This window comes from Penicillium hispanicum, assembly GCF_028827665.1.
Source record: "Penicillium hispanicum strain IBT 35686 chromosome Unknown utg000003l_segment0_segment0, whole genome shotgun sequence".
NCBI lineage: Eukaryota > Fungi > Ascomycota > Eurotiomycetes > Eurotiales > Aspergillaceae > Penicillium > Penicillium hispanicum.
Window position 1 is genome coordinate 934,726 of NW_026623195.1, and position 14,864 is coordinate 949,589.

General features: G+C 51.7%; 7 protein-coding genes across 7 annotated transcripts; 2 read left to right on the top strand and 5 right to left on the bottom strand.

Moving 5' to 3' along the window:
• Nucleotides 1–561: 561 nt before the first annotated feature.
• On the bottom strand, nt 562–2,888 carry N7459_002756 (protein phosphatase 2A structural subunit TPD3; the record flags this gene model as incomplete). Its single annotated transcript, XM_056941941.1, has 9 exons — nt 562–900; nt 952–1,289; nt 1,341–1,441; nt 1,496–1,640; nt 1,694–1,808; nt 1,881–2,372; nt 2,427–2,578; nt 2,640–2,745; nt 2,826–2,888. 9 exons carry the CDS (start codon nt 2,886–2,888, stop codon nt 562–564), a joined length of 1,851 nt encoding a protein of 616 aa, XP_056801824.1.
• An 813-nt stretch (nt 2,889–3,701) lies between these two features.
• On the top strand, nt 3,702–5,961 carry N7459_002757 (phenylalanine--tRNA ligase subunit beta; the record flags this gene model as incomplete). The annotated part of the gene is made up of 9 exons (XM_056941942.1): nt 3,702–3,754; nt 3,821–3,861; nt 3,917–3,936; nt 3,991–4,067; nt 4,132–4,261; nt 4,316–4,582; nt 4,638–4,879; nt 4,934–5,742; nt 5,798–5,961. The coding sequence occupies 9 exons, from the start codon at nt 3,702–3,704 to the stop codon at nt 5,959–5,961; spliced, it is 1,803 nt and encodes a 600-aa protein (XP_056801825.1).
• A 775-nt stretch (nt 5,962–6,736) lies between these two features.
• N7459_002758 (40S ribosomal protein uS3) lies at nt 6,737–7,871 on the bottom strand (the record flags this gene model as incomplete). The annotated part of the gene is made up of 3 exons (XM_056941943.1): nt 6,737–7,063; nt 7,234–7,547; nt 7,718–7,871. 3 exons carry the CDS (start codon nt 7,869–7,871, stop codon nt 6,737–6,739), a joined length of 795 nt encoding a protein of 264 aa, XP_056801826.1.
• A 454-nt stretch (nt 7,872–8,325) lies between these two features.
• Nucleotides 8,326–10,702, bottom strand: N7459_002759 (phosphatidylinositol-3-phosphatase YMR1; the record flags this gene model as incomplete). The annotated part of the gene is made up of 3 exons (XM_056941944.1): nt 8,326–10,080; nt 10,137–10,619; nt 10,679–10,702. The coding sequence occupies 3 exons, from the start codon at nt 10,700–10,702 to the stop codon at nt 8,326–8,328; spliced, it is 2,262 nt and encodes a 753-aa protein (XP_056801827.1).
• Nucleotides 10,703–11,226: 524 nt separating this feature from the next.
• On the bottom strand, nt 11,227–12,532 carry N7459_002760 (N-terminal C2 domain-containing protein; the record flags this gene model as incomplete). Its single annotated transcript, XM_056941945.1, has 5 exons — nt 11,227–11,806; nt 11,868–12,280; nt 12,339–12,362; nt 12,416–12,432; nt 12,520–12,532. 5 exons carry the CDS (start codon nt 12,530–12,532, stop codon nt 11,227–11,229), a joined length of 1,047 nt encoding a protein of 348 aa, XP_056801828.1.
• A 351-nt stretch (nt 12,533–12,883) lies between these two features.
• On the top strand, nt 12,884–13,291 carry N7459_002761 (uncharacterized protein; the record flags this gene model as incomplete). The annotated part of the gene is made up of 1 exon (XM_056941946.1): nt 12,884–13,291. The coding sequence occupies one exon, from the start codon at nt 12,884–12,886 to the stop codon at nt 13,289–13,291; it is 408 nt and encodes a 135-aa protein (XP_056801829.1).
• Nucleotides 13,292–13,944: 653 nt separating this feature from the next.
• On the bottom strand, nt 13,945–14,651 carry N7459_002762 (uncharacterized protein; the record flags this gene model as incomplete). The annotated part of the gene is made up of 3 exons (XM_056941947.1): nt 13,945–13,983; nt 14,034–14,187; nt 14,614–14,651. 3 exons carry the CDS (start codon nt 14,649–14,651, stop codon nt 13,945–13,947), a joined length of 231 nt encoding a protein of 76 aa, XP_056801830.1.
• Nucleotides 14,652–14,864: the final 213 nt, after the last annotated feature.

Here is a 14,864-nt window from a genome sequence, read left to right on the forward strand (position 1 = left end):
TCGTGGCGTAGGTCTAGTTGAAGATCGACAGGCTGTGCACAGCAATCATGGTTCTCTGTATGTACAGGCGATGCTTTCGAGGCGTGCTGGTGCTTGTGTATGCTCTCGGGAAGCTCGGATATACAGGTGGAATTGGCCAAGTGGCATTCCACTTGAGCGCGCAACGGACTTGCCTACGCAAGCCCTGTCTCTGCTGTGGCCCTAGAGCTGCTGACAAATGAAGCAACCTGATCGGTCGTCCGTCTTACTAACTTCAGACTTCAGAGTCGCCAACGTTCTCCGGAGTTTACAATTGGGGATCGGCGGTGAAAACGAATATTAATACTGGTGTAATTGCTTTTATGGCTACCTCAGGTGCAGAGACGGTTATGTATGGATCAAAAACCTCTACATTAAAACGCCATCAAAGCATCTCATCCCAAAGCTGGCTATTCTCTAAGCTGACAGGATGCCTAGCCCCTGTAGGGGAAGTGGGTGATAGTGTTTATCGTATGTTTGCGCACATGGGCAGGCGCCCCGAAGAGAGTAGTTCATGCAAAGTCACCGAGTCGCGCAAAGTTCTCACGGAGAAGTCTGCATGGCCTCCTCCTGGCTACCGCCCGCGGTCGTAGCGAAGTATCGAACATCAACGTCATCATCCTCACGTAGCTTCTCCAAGCTGGGCAGGATTCTTTGCTGGATCAGCTCCTGGCTGCGGGGTGACGGTGTGATGGTTTCCCCTAATTTTTCCACCTCGACCAAGGTCTTGTCCGCTGGCAGACGCCGGAGTGTGTCAATGAGAACAGCGTATGACTTGGCTACATTGAAACGGATGTTCGGAATCTCATCCGCCACCAGCCGGTCGAGAATGGGGAGAATGGAGTCGTCGATGATATCAAGAGTGACAACGGGGGCAAGAGTCTAAACTGATTAGTATGCTTTGGTGGTAGGACAAACCTCGATTAAACTCACCGAGATAGCAAAGCAAGTTGTCATGCGATAAAGGTAGTTGGGGTGTTGACCCATAGCCACAACCTTAGGAACAATAGATTCCTTGGACCAATCCACGCCAAATACCTCCGTGAGCTTCTTCAAGTTTTGAGTGGCAGCCTCACGGATTGAAAAGACGGTATCGCCTAGCCATCCCATGCAAAGATCACTCAATTGTTCGTCGAAGAATTTGACTCCCAGTTGGCTGGCCAGAAGTGGAATATACTCGATGATAGCGAGACGCACGCGCCATTGCTTATCTTCAGCCAGCTGGACAATGGCAGGAAGGAGAGACTGGGAAAGGAGGTCGATGCCAATGACTAGGGGATGTATTAGGCCAGTCTGATTTTTGCGAGTTTGAATGTGCTTACCTTTGTTGACCTGCTCGAGCTTGGAAATGATGTGCAGGCGGACGTCAGGGAAGTCGTCCTTGAGCATTGAAAGGAACATAGGAAGGAGGTGGGCAATAGTCCTAAAACATATGAATAATTGGGAACCTCGCCAGTAAAAGGGGTCTGCAACTTACTCTTCCTTTCCAAGAATCGGAGCAAGACCGCTGATCTGAGTACCCAGGGCGGCCCGAACGTGCTGGGATTGATCCGAGACAAGGTCCTCCACACTAGTCATGATCTCATTAAGCAGGGTATCACGATCGATCAAACTGCAGAAGCCTGGGAAATATATAAGTCTCCGATTGGGAGGGGAATGGAAATGTGTATCTTACCAGGGATCTGTCCAGCAATCGCAGTGCGGACCTCAGCCTCCGTGTCCTTCAAGAGCTTAACGAAAGCGGGCACCATATCGCGCGTCACCACTTCTTCATGCACAGCTTTAGCGATCTATGAACTCGCGTTAGTATCGGCCCTGACACATCACATTCGCCCTTATCTTCGGTTTGAGAAAATGCCAACCTTTTCATATCTATCTGCGACCATGTATCGGACGCGCCAGCTCTTGTCCTCAAATAGATTCCGCAGCGAAGTCAGCAGCACACCATGACTGGGTTGCTGCTCCTTGGGGATTTCCTCCGCGATTGCAATGAGAATATCCACTGTTAGAAGGCGGACGCTGTCCTGATCATCACTGGCCAGGTACTGGAAGAGGGGTATCATTTCATCGATAACAACTTGTGTCTGCATTTCCTTGACAAATTTTGCCAGGTTGTTGGCGGCTTGTCGCCGAACCATCGGGGTCTCATCGTGTACAAGGGCTCCAAAGTGCTGTCGGAGGCTTTGCTGGATTGCTGGTGCGGCTTTTCGATATGGTGTGCAGTACAGGCCTGTGGCAGAGACCTTGGAGGTGAACCAATCGGCTTTGGAAAGGTGGAGGACCAGGGGGACAAAGTGCTCTTCGACTTGGTCCTCGGACAGTTGCTCGCAGACCTTGTTCAAGGATTCGACGGCCTGGAATGAACCATCAACACAAGTCCCATTAAAGCCATACATGTGTCAACCCACCTTCTCCCGAACCAACGGCTCTTCAATCGCCGCCAGATTCTCCAGCGGAGACAGGAGCACGTGCGCGTGTTCCGGTCCTCCAACATACTCTGTAAAGTTACCCAATTCTTCGCTGAGTGCGGTCAGAACTTCATCCTCATCTTCAACGGAGTCTGTCGAAAAGATGTGTTAGGCGGTCTCAGCGAGGCAGGGGAAGGTTGGACAGAAACCGACCGTCAAGGAATGGGATGAGCTCTTCGCGGGTTCGCTCCGGGCCAAGGGCCAAGGCGATGGTAGATAGGCGGTGGATGGCATTGAGTCTGAGGAGAACATCATCGTGCTACGACATTGAGATGTGAGCTTGGACCAGCGGATTCCCCTCCGCAGCTGTGGAGGGTGGACGCGGAGAGTTGGTGGTACCTTCAACTCATCAATGAGCACTGCGATGGGGTACAGTTCGTCGTTCTCGTTTTGTCCCTCCATCATGGATATGTGCGGTATGTATTATGGCGGATCGGAATAAGGTGAGTCTGGGAGTCGAAGGGGCACAGGTCCCAGTCCTGAGGGAAGGGTTGATCTCAGATGGGTTGGCAGAAATTATCGGTGATCAAACAAGGAACTATGTGATCATGAGTTCAGCGACAACTATAGCAGCCGATCCCGTACAAGGTCAGTTCCAACGGTCGCGCGGGATGGAAGGTTAGATGGGAAGGGGGAAGGTGGTAGTTCAGAGAGAGATAGGCCGGAGCGAGGTTTCGTGGGGTGTTGGGCGGCCACCTTAGAGCAGCGAAGCATACCTCTCGGGGGGACAATTGCGAGATCGGCACCTCCCACCTAAAACAGTAGCGGATATATTGGATTCAGAGTCGCAGCAAGAGTCTGGTCAACGAGGAGATGAGTCGGTCGATGGCAGCACGGAGGTCGTAATTCGAGAGCAGGGCTCGCTCTGAGCTTTCAGCAAACACCGGCTGCCGTAATTTACATACACCGCCATTGGCCTTCCGATCTACGCGGAATCGGGGCTGCCAAACGATACGATACCGTGCGCCACGAACGAGGGGAACCAGTACGGGTGTGTGGCGGTGAACTGTGGCTGAACCGCAGAATTTCCCGCCGATGGGAGTCATACACCTCGCGGGCGTCTTCGACCGGATAATCCTCACCCACTCGTGTGGACTTGGTGCGTGAGCCTTTCTTTCTGTGGACTCGGTAGGAGCTCTTCCCTTCGCAAATTATCTCGATTGTCACTAATTCCATTCCCCTGCCAGATTTGCATCGCATTGCGAACCCCCCGCCATGCCCACTATCTCCGTCGACAAGGCCGCTCTGTTCAAAGAGTTGGGCCGGGAGTATGTACTTTCCGCTGCACGGAACTCATACTTCAGATTCTGATGTTGTCTTGCGCACCAATTTAGCTATACCACGGAGGAATTTGATGAGCTGTGCTTTGAGTTTGGTGGGTTGGCCGATTGATACACTCTGCGGGGCATTGCGCTGACCGAATTGACCAGGCATTGAACTTGACGAAGATGTACCTTCCCTTCGATACCTACCCGGTTGAGAAATCACCACTGAAAGACCACAGACCACCAACTCGGACCGGCCGATCGTGGACGGAAAGCAAGAGCCTCCGCAGCTTAAAATCGAGATCCCCGCCAACCGGTATGCCCAAACGAAACACGCAGGTCTAGAAAGGAAAAGAACACCACACTGAACCTTTCTGCAGATATGACTTGCTGTGTTTTGAGGGCATTGCGCTGATGCTCAACATTTTCCTGAAGCGCAAGCCACTGCCCGACTACAAGTTGGTCCCGCCCGCCAACGGCCAACTCGAAGAAATCGTTGTCAAGGAAGATGTGGGTATCAACCAGAAAACGTGGGAATGTTTACTATGCTGATCAGTCGATCAGACCACAAAGATCCGCCCCTACGTTTCGGGTGCCATCCTCCGGAATGTCAAATTTGACCAGGCTCGTTACGACTCCTTCATCGCACTACAGGATAAGCTCCACCAAAACTTAGCTCGTCAGCGAACTCTCGTTGCGATTGGCACCCATGACCTGGACACCATCAAGGGCCCTTTCACCTACGAGGCCCTGCCCCCTAAGGACATCAAATTCACCCCGCTCAACCAGACCCAGGAAATGAATGGCGAGGAATTGATGACCTTCTACGAGGTATGCTATATTGAATAGATCTTAGGGTGATACAGGTGCTCACACTGCGCAACAGAAACACCCTCAACTGGGCAAGTATCTCCACATCATTCGTGATTCCCCGGTGTACCCTGTTATCTACGACTCGAATCGAACCGTCTGCTCTTTGCCTCCCATCATCAACGGTGATCACTCAAAGATCAACATGAACACCACCAATATTTTCATTGAGATCACTGCTCTTGACCGGACAAAGCTCGAGATTGTTAACCGCATGATGGTCACTATGTTCTCCCAGTACACCGCGGAGCCCTTCACGTAAGTGGCACTTCATAACAGATTTATGTGATAGATAGGCTGATTTATTCATAGCATCGAGCCCGTCAAGATCGTCTCCGACCACAATAACGAGACCCGTGTGACTCCTGACCTTGCTTCACGTACCACACAGGCCGAAGTCTCCTATATCAACCAATGCTGTGGTTTGAACCTCAGCCCCGTTGAGATTTGCAATCTTTTGACAAAAATGGCCTACCACGCGAAGCCCTCAACCAGCAACCCAGATACCATCGACGTTGAAATTCCCCCAACTCGGGCCGACGTGCTTCACCAGTGTGATATTATGGAGGATGTTGCGGTTGCATACGGCTTTAACTCGCTGCCTCGTTCGTTCCCCAGCAAGTCGGGCACCGTCGCTCAGCCTCTTCCCATCAACAAGTTGTCCGATATTGTCCGTGTTGAGGCTGCTATGGCCGGCTGGTCCGAGGTGCTTCCGCTCATTCTTTGCTCCCACGACGAGAACTTTGGTTGGTTGAATCGTAAGGACGATGGCAATACCGCGGTCAAGCTGGCAAACCCCAAGACTACCGAATTCCAAGTTGTCCGAACAAGCCTGCTCCCCGGGTTGTTGAAGACCATTCGTGAGAACAAGAAGCACAGTGTGCCCATCAAAGTTTTCGAGGTCAGCGACGTCGCCTTCAAGGATCTGGCGTTGGAGCGCAAGAGCCGCAACGAGCGCCATTTCGCCGCTGCTTGGTACGGCAAGACCAGTGGTTTCGAAGTGGTACACGGTCTCCTGGACCGCGTGATGTCCATGCTTAAGAGCGCCTTCATCACTGCCGAAGAGGGCCTGGAGAACCCTGCCGTGGGCGACTCTCAGTACTACATCAAGGGGCTAGATGGTAAGTCTGGATAATATATACCTCCGGAATTCCAGATCACTGACTCGTATTGTAGACCCTACCTACTTCCAGGGTCTCGCCGCCTCTGTCCACCTTCGCATCGGCGGCAAGGAGCACGTAATTGGCAGCTTCGGTATTCTGCACCCCACTGTGCTGGAGAAGTACGAGCTCAAGTTGCCCGTCAGTGTCTTGGAGATCAACATCGAGCCTTTCCTTTAGGCGCGACAATTAGTCGTAGGGAGTGGGTATTCTTACGTCTTCTATACCTTGTGACGCAGATAGATGATGCTATGACGCGGACAGCTCTGCTGTGATATGTTTCGACTAGAGCTACAGAGATGACAAAAGCAATAAAAATCAAGAAGTTCATGCATATACATGGTCTTGCCGGATACCTACGGTACACCTATCCTGTGGAATTCAACCACCCTGGAGTAAGCAAGAGGTCGAAGCAGGACGAGAGACGAAATACAGATATGTACATGCACTACTGGAGTATATGGTCCTCTTAGTCCACTCGGAAGCTAAGCCCAGCCTTAGAGCCAAAGAACGCGCAACACCTGTAAATGGTCCTACAGCTGAACCATCTCGATTGTTCCACCGGTCCAGTCTAGCAAGGGTGTAGTAGACAAGATTCATATCACTAAATCTGTCGGTGAACCAGGTGTTTGAGTAGCGTCCACTCAAACCATGAAGGTACACTCAAAGTTGATGGCCAAACTGCATCTGGATGCTGTGAAATTCGCCAATGTTGATTCTCAACATGTAGCTGTCATGCGCCAATGCCGATAACATGTGGGATTCAATCCACCGCCCAGTCAATCCAATTTCAAATCCTAGTATCCACGTACGAGCAGGGAGTATGGCACAGATGCAGCGGCATGTGAATTTTGAAGTCTTCATGTAATTTTGATTGCGTGAGGTATGGAGTATGAGGGTTTAGGACAGGAAGAAGGAAAAGGAAGAGCCAGGCCTAATGAATAACATAACAAGTTTACTCCTGAGCGTAACCCTCTGCACCACCCTCGGCCTCGGCGGCCTGCTGCTCGGCCAGGCGCTGCTGCTCGGCGAGCTGCTGAGCGGCCAGAGCCTTGGCACCGTAGTCCTGGCTCACGGGCTGGAGAACGGGCTGCTCCTCCTTGGGCTCGATGATGGTGACCGAGTCGGGGAGGGTCTTCTGGGGGCCGGACTTGCCCTCGGGGTCGGAGCCGCGCATGATCTTAACCTTGATACCAAGGACACCCTGGCGGAGGAGGACGTGGCGGGTGGCGGAGTCGATGAACTCCTTGGCGGGCTGGCCGGAGTGGATCATGAAACCATCCTGCAGTAGAGTTAGCGGTTTATTCCAAAAAAAGACAGTTGGTATGGCGCGGGTAGTGTGGAGATATCGCGCATTGATCCCGATCAAAATGATGAATAGCCATTTCCACCTTCGATACCGTTGCGCGATATGCTCTCAATATTCCGATTCGGCCATCGATAGCGACGTACAGTGAACTTCATGGACTTGGCACGGGCAGCACGGAGCTTTCCGGACACAACAACCTCGCAACCCTTGGCACCGCTCTCCATGATGAAGCGGAGCACACCATAGCAGGCACGGCGAACGGCCAGACCGTTCAGGAGCTTGTAGCGGAGGGACTCGCACTGAGCGACGGCGGAAAGACCGCGGTTCTGGACCTTGGCGGCATAGAGGGAGACGGAGTTCTCGGGGAACTTGAAGCGCTTCTGGATGAGGGAGGTGAGCTCGCGGATGCGGCGACCCTGCTCACCAAGGACCTCCTGGGTGTGGGTGGCACGGATGACTGTAAAAGAAAAGGCGCCGTTAGCATTCAAGAATTCAATTGTTGTGCTTCCAAATATCCGCCCAGCCGCTGTATTCAATTTCCTTTCCGGCCTTTCCCACGCTCTTCAAACACCAAATCCCGTTCGGCAACCATCAACCGCAATAGAAGAAATTCGAGGGGCGACGTACTGATGTCGGTGACGGTGGGAGTGACACGGACTTCGACACCCGAGTAGCCCTCCTCAGCCAGCTCGCGCTGGAAGAACTCGTTCAGCTCGGCGTAGAAGACACCGTCGGCGACGAACTTTCTGCGCTTGGAAATAGCTCCCTGGACAGCGGCCATTTTTGCGTTCCTAGTGATTGGAATTGGGGTGTCGACGGGGGGAGGGCGTGGTCGAGGTCGAGAGTTGGTCGTTCGGTTTGGCGAGTGATTTAGTGGGGATTTTTTGGGCGGTAGGGCTTCCACTGCCCGTTTAGGATAGGGCTCAACCCTCGCTTGCTCGAGCGGGAGCCATGCCATATTGGGACTAGTGCAGACGCCTTACAGCTCCGTCATTGATGCCATAATTGCGAGGCACAAGGGCATCAATGGCAATTGATGAACTCCAACGGTTGGTACATATGTACACTGCTAAATCGAAAAGAGAAAAAGACCATGAATATATGCAAGTGGTAGGAAGCCACTCATCTACCCCACAGTCTGCTTTTGTACTTCACAGTATTCCTGAACCGCCTCATAGTTGACAGTCACATAATTCAAATCACTTTGCTCAATTGCCTCCGACAACTCTTTGCTCTCATTGCATCTCCACTTCCATCTCACCTTCCTTTTCAGGCTTCTTTTCAGGATGCCGGTCCTTTGTCACAGAAAGACTCGACATACCCGATGCAACAGCAGCCATTCCGGATGCCGCAGCATTAGAAACAGTAGTTCCAGACAGCCCAGTGGCAACGGACTGATGGGCTGTCTCGACGCCCGTTAAGACAGGAGTCCGTCGAGAACCAGGACTTTCACTGCCAGTGGTTGATAATCCACCTGATGGGCGAGGGCCGTTCATCTCGGCGTCCGCGCGACCAAAGGCTTCACTCCACCAGCGAGTCTCGCTGACGCGGGGAAAGATCAGTCTTTCCTTGCCTCGCTGATGATCATCCACTTCGGGATCATATTGTTGGTTGATAAACTGTTCCCGACGAGCGAGGAAATAATCCCACACACTCCGAGTCTGCTCCCGTGCATTCGTATCCACGCGCTCCTTCTCGTTGTTGAATAAGAACGTGCCAAATTGACAAGCATACAGATGATAGAGTAGCCGTCGAAGAAAGCGTTCGTTGAACTCAAAGCGCGTTGGATGTTGATATAGCAGTTGGTAGGTGGCATCGAGGAACTGATGGAAAACAGGGCTCGTTTCTTTCACCTTGGTGACCTCTTTCTCAGACATAGCGGAGCGAGGAGTCGAGCTGGATTTTTTTGCCGGGCTGTCAGAATCATAGCTCTGGAGCTCTCCATCGGAGTCAGGCAAAGAGTCTCGGCTGGTGTTGTCCCGACCGAAGAAACCTTTGGCACTGAGAAAGGCGTTTTCGATGGCCTTCCCTGCGCCACTGCCCTCGAATCCACGGTTGTTCTCGCCGCCAATCCGCTCATTCTCAATCTGGAACCACTTCTCACTATTCAAGTGACCAGATCGGTGTCTGAACATATGTCCAAAGGACATCCAATCTTTCTCCACGAGAACCATGAAGCCTTCTAAAGTTCGAAAGTATGGATCCAGACAGAGTTGGCTGAGAGCACTGAGTTGACTCGTCCGGTCCCAGCCATCTGAGCAATGGATCAGTACATGGGAGTGCGTCAGGCCAACTTGGCGTGCAATCAATCCAGCGCCGTCCAAGATTCCACCAATATGCTTCAGCCATCCACTCCGTGCTAACAAGTCCCGGTTTGGTCCTAACGGGGTGACATCTGTCTCCTTCAAGGCGTCGACGACTTTATTCAGGGAATCGCGCATGACGTGGATGTTGTCGATTCCCAAATACGCCTTCGTGGCGAATTTATAGTTGTCCATGTTTTCAGAGCCCAGCCCAACAGCTTGCATAGCAAATGCGTTGACTGTGGGACGTGCATCGACAATCAGATTTTGCTGTTGAGCACCGTATATCAAGCGCTGCTCCTCGGGGTCCCCACGAGCAGCAGCCAACATATCATCCTCCAACTCCTCTGCATTTGACACGTCAGGGTATGTTTGGTTGGAGCTTGTGCTCTCATGGCTCGAATCGGATGCCTCTCTTTCTAAGTGAGATTGGGCAAAACTCGCCAATGGCCGCTCCGAGCGAGACGTTGAAAAAATAGCAGCTAGCAGCTTCTCATCCTGGATGCTGCGATTTTGACGGACGCCAACCAAGGGCTGGGAGCTTCTCGTAATTGTGCAATTGTTCACAGGGTGAAGGTATGTAAGGGCAGGAATACGCGACCGGGAACGGTATCGCCCAGCATAATTGATAGTATTATCGGAGATAGCAGAAGGGACAGGAATCAGTGCAGGGTATGTTGGAGAAAACTGCACATTCGTTAGCATGGGACAGCATGCTAAAGCAGAGGTTAGCATGCACGTACGCCATAGTCTGTATTGATTTCGGAGATCCGCCATCCCGAGCTCTCATTGAGGAGACCTTGACGAGCCCACTCTTTACGTGGATCATACAAGTCCCACCCGTTGAACTCCTTCTCTGGAGGCGGCGGCTGGTATGAAAACGCATATAGTTTATCCAGGCGGCCTGATTTACATGTCCATTGCTTGATGCTTTCAAACACCTCGCGGGCTTTGTGTTCGTTGGCGAAATAGAAACAGACGAATATGAAGTCGCGGCACCGAAGGCGGATGGAGGAGAGCTGGCGGGACGCCGCGGGAGCCGGTCGCAGAGTGCAGAAGGAAATGATCGGGTAGGTAATCCAGAGCTCCTTTGGTCTTATAGTCACTCCCTTGGCCTGGTCCTCGCTCGAAACTGGGGGGATATGGGAGAAGATAAGGTGATGAGGGGTGAGGTGGAGGGTGCCGTCGACCTGCTCACCACGGCGAGCCAAGGTCACATTGTCAACCTGATATATAGCAGTTAGTGAGATACCAGGATCACCAGAACTTGAACTTGATTGCCAACCTTAGCGACCCGTGTTCTCTCCATGCCGTGAACCGTGAATCACTGTGCGCGCATGATCTTCATGCTGGAGGGGGACAACTCGGGACGAGTTCGGGGGGGGCACCGCACACAGGTGGAAGGTGTGCTGCGGTGATCTGCAATAATGCTAATCCGTGATCGGATGCAATACGCGGTCCCTTCGAAGCCGAGTTTTGACAACGAGGGAGGAACTGGTGGTTGGGGAGAGGAAGTGTTACACGTCGAGGTCAGCCTCGGGTCTCCCGATCACCCATCACCGGTGGGCCTGGGCGCCCGGGGACATTGGACCACTCCATTGTATGCAGTGGTATGGTGGAAGACAACAGCGAAAAGAATATCCAGAATCTATGGTCTTGTAGCAGGAAATATTATAATATTATCATACAATCTACAACAATAAATAGAATAGAATGCCAACTATCGACTGCAGGGTAGTGTTGTAAGTGCTTCTTGATCGGGTAGCATTCTCAAGATAGCCCTACAGTGCCACTCGGGATTGAGGAAATGTCCAACTCAAACAAATCTCCGCGCTAATCTTTGGTAGCAACTTCCCAGCTTCGTAGATCATCTCGTACGTCGAATTCAGACAGCTCGTGGTCGGCATTCCGGCTCTTCCAACTGCGGCCTTTGGTCCCATCGTACAGTTGTTGCTCGATACCGCTGCCAGTCTTGCCATTCCCGAAGGTGGAGAGAGGCTCGGGGGTCTTCCCACTGCTATGTGAGTGGTTGCTAGAAGAGCTCTTCGGGCGTTTTTCGAAGCTGGGCGACAACCTCTTCCCTGACCGAGAGTGCCTCTCTGCGGCCTCGACCCTGAGTAGAGAGTCTCCAGAGGCATCTCCTGAGCTATTTCCATTGCTGGTTTGCGCTTGTTTGTCCCAGCAAGAACTACCAGCAAATAACTCTTCAATAAGCTTGTCAGCCGGAAGATCGCCTGCGCGAGAGGTCCAGGACGCTGCCAAAGTGCGACGATATATATCTTGCATGTCGGCGACTTCTCTGGTTTTGGTATTGATGGATGGCAGATGTCCCAGTTCGTCAGCATCGCCAGATTCAGCAGAGTGTACAACGCCCGCGATACCCCCAAAGACTGTGGCAGACTTCAACGCGGGTCTGGTAAATGTCAGTCTCGAACAAAAAACGTATAAAGGAAAGTCCCAAGGGCTCGACGTACGTTATGAAATTACGATCCCCCTCCATCTGGCGCATGGCGATACCGATCTTGACAGTGCTGTTGACCTTGCTGTCAAACATTAGATACCGTCTAACAACTCCTTCATCTTCATCGACCTTGTCCACGTATTCCGCAAGGTTGAGCTTAATCCTGCCCAGGACGTTCTTTTCCGAGCTGGGTGAAGAATGGAACTCTTGAATGACTTCAAAATTGATCTCACACTCCTGGAGCATCGACGTTCGGTCGATGGTGAGTCTGACTTGTAGAGTCTTCTCATAGTTCCAGTATGCGCGGTGATTACTCAGAGTTGCCTTCTCGGTATGACCTTGGTGTTCGGTGGCACTGGAAGATGGGAGACGCCATCGCACCCACGCCACCCCATTTCCCAGGGGAACGTTATTGATATCATTGATCTTTCCACAGCATGAGCAACATTGATTGAGATTGAGCGGGAGGGAAATTTAAGCATACCCCTAAGACAAGCTCAAATCTCGGCTGAATTACAAGTTAGTTTCCGTTGTGTATCATCCGGAAACTCCGAGACTCACCCTCCTGTTCTTTGGGACTGGGATCGAGTGCAATAATCAGCATAAAGCCATCAACACAAGCGTATTGATGCGATGAGCCCCGTCAAGAGCCGGTTTGGACATACCAAATGCCTGCATAGTGCCTTAGATTGCGCGATCCGATAACCATGAGGATGAGGTCAGAAGCCCCCGTTGGATTCGTCGCCACGGCCAGGTGTCAGGCTCACACCAGCTGGTCACCAAAGACCTGCCCGTTAAAACTGTCTTTGTCTTGACTTGAGATTTCAATGAAACCATGAATTTCGCCACGAGCAAGAAACACTCCAGCCTTTCTCCCCGCATATCCGATGTCATGGGCGGTGAGGGCGATGCTTGCGGCAGAATCTCCAATCCGGCCTTGAATCTCTCATCCTCCAATTCCAAGAAAGTCAACGTCTCAGTCGATCGTCCCCTCCGTTCGCTCTCCTACAAACTCCCCCACTTGTGACCATGGGGGGTACAGAACCAGCTCTCTTATCTCCACCGTCCGAGCCTGCCTCGGCTGTCCCTCTCGAGTCCCCAATCCGCACCACCGCAATCCACCCCGATCTTCCGGAAGTTCAAGTCCCAGGAGAACCCCTGCCGAGTTACCGCTATCACCCAATCACCTGCCAGCCAATTGATGAACAAGATGTGCGCATTGAGCTGGAACAGTTGCGCGAGGAATTTCCCACCAAAGAGACAGCTCTGAGAGCACAAGAGATCGCCGCCAAGGAAGCACAGAGGAAGATTAAGGAAATTGAGAAGAAGAAAGAGCAGATTCAAAAGGCCATGGACAAGAAGATCAAAGAGCGCGACACCGAGCTGAAGGTCGTTTCCAAGTACCAGCAGGGGAAGGCGTCAGAAGCCGCGTCGTGAACGAGAAGGAAATGGGGCACAAAAGCCGCCAACTCATCTATGTTGCAACGGAACGCTCGTGATGAACGATGTCTTCCGCACACCCCCCTTCAACGATGATATTTGCCGCCGCCAATGGCAACAACTCCGAGCCAGAACTACTAGGTCAGCTGGCCACTGTCTGGACTAGGAGCAGTCTCTTGGCTATTGTTCAGCAATGATGCTCGACTGCACAGCCACGATACTTATCCCCCGGATTCTCCAAATGCATGCGAACTTGCACATTGAGCTCGAAGAAGGTGGCTGCTGCGTGGCCTCTGCCTCTTCTGCTCGTAAACAACAATGCGGCGCTGGAACTCGTCAGTATGCAACCTCGCATCATTCGAGCGAGGAGAGATCGTACGCGGGTCCCGCTCTTTGCAAGCGGAGTATCGCTACGGAGAAGTATGGCAACCTCACAAGTGAGCCGCTGATTGACACTCTACCTGTCTACCGTTTCATGTACCTCCCCACCCATCCAAATACATCACTTCTCAATCTACAGTTTGCGGAATGGTCTGCTTTTAAGCGCTTAATGGACTGCCACAATATCCTTCAACTATATCATATCAAACGAATTCCGACATTACATAAATTATGATATACCATGGAGTCCTGTGAGGAAATAAAAGCTTCTACATTGATCCCAGCAGCTTCATAACTACGGGCAGGAGCTAGAATTCGCGTTAGCAGATGTCAACAATCAACGGGGTCGCCAACTTACATCAGACGAATCCTCAATGAGCAGAAAGGTTTCATTGACGAGGTGGTCCGCATTGCCGAGGCTGCCAACCTGCACCAGAAGCTCGGGAATGACAACCGACGCAACGGCCGAGATCAATTGGCCTGTCTTGTTGACAAAGTCAGGCTGCAGGAGGCTGTTTCCGTTAGTGATCAAGCTGTTCACCTTCGCCAAAAGCTGGGGCGTGATTATTGATTTCCATCTATATATTTCCAAAATAGGTTTATAGTATATCCGTCATGGTGGCATTGAAAGGCAAAACGAATTGAAGGAGGGATGTGGTTGACGACGCGAGAGATGTCGACAGATGGCGAGGTCAGCGGTTAACTACCTAGGGATATTTATGGGACCTTCACGTCACCGGTCCGTTGATGTCTCAGGCTCCAACAAAAACAACAAAAAAGCCAGCGTATACCAAAGTCAAAATTTCGAGAGCGTCCTTAGTGATCGGCCTGTTGAGAAGAAGAAATGAAGGCACATGGCGCTTCATATAAAGGCGGTTGTAAGCATACGAAGGGCCACCAAGACGGTAAGTTTCCCTCCACGTAAGTTATAACCTTACATGCAAGAGGCCCTTTTATATTTATTTGGGTTCAGCATTAGGTGTGTACAATCAGGCGAATCTCGCTTAGTAAATCAAGTAGAGATATCATAATACGCAGTGCATGAAGGCTGCGATAAGCAGACTTCTTGATTCTAATTGGTCAGTGCCTCTCCTGAACTGGACCTGACCAATTGGAATCAAGAAGTATGTATTGCTATTCCAGCCTACTAATTTGAATGGATAAACTATTAATGCGAGGTCCTACACAC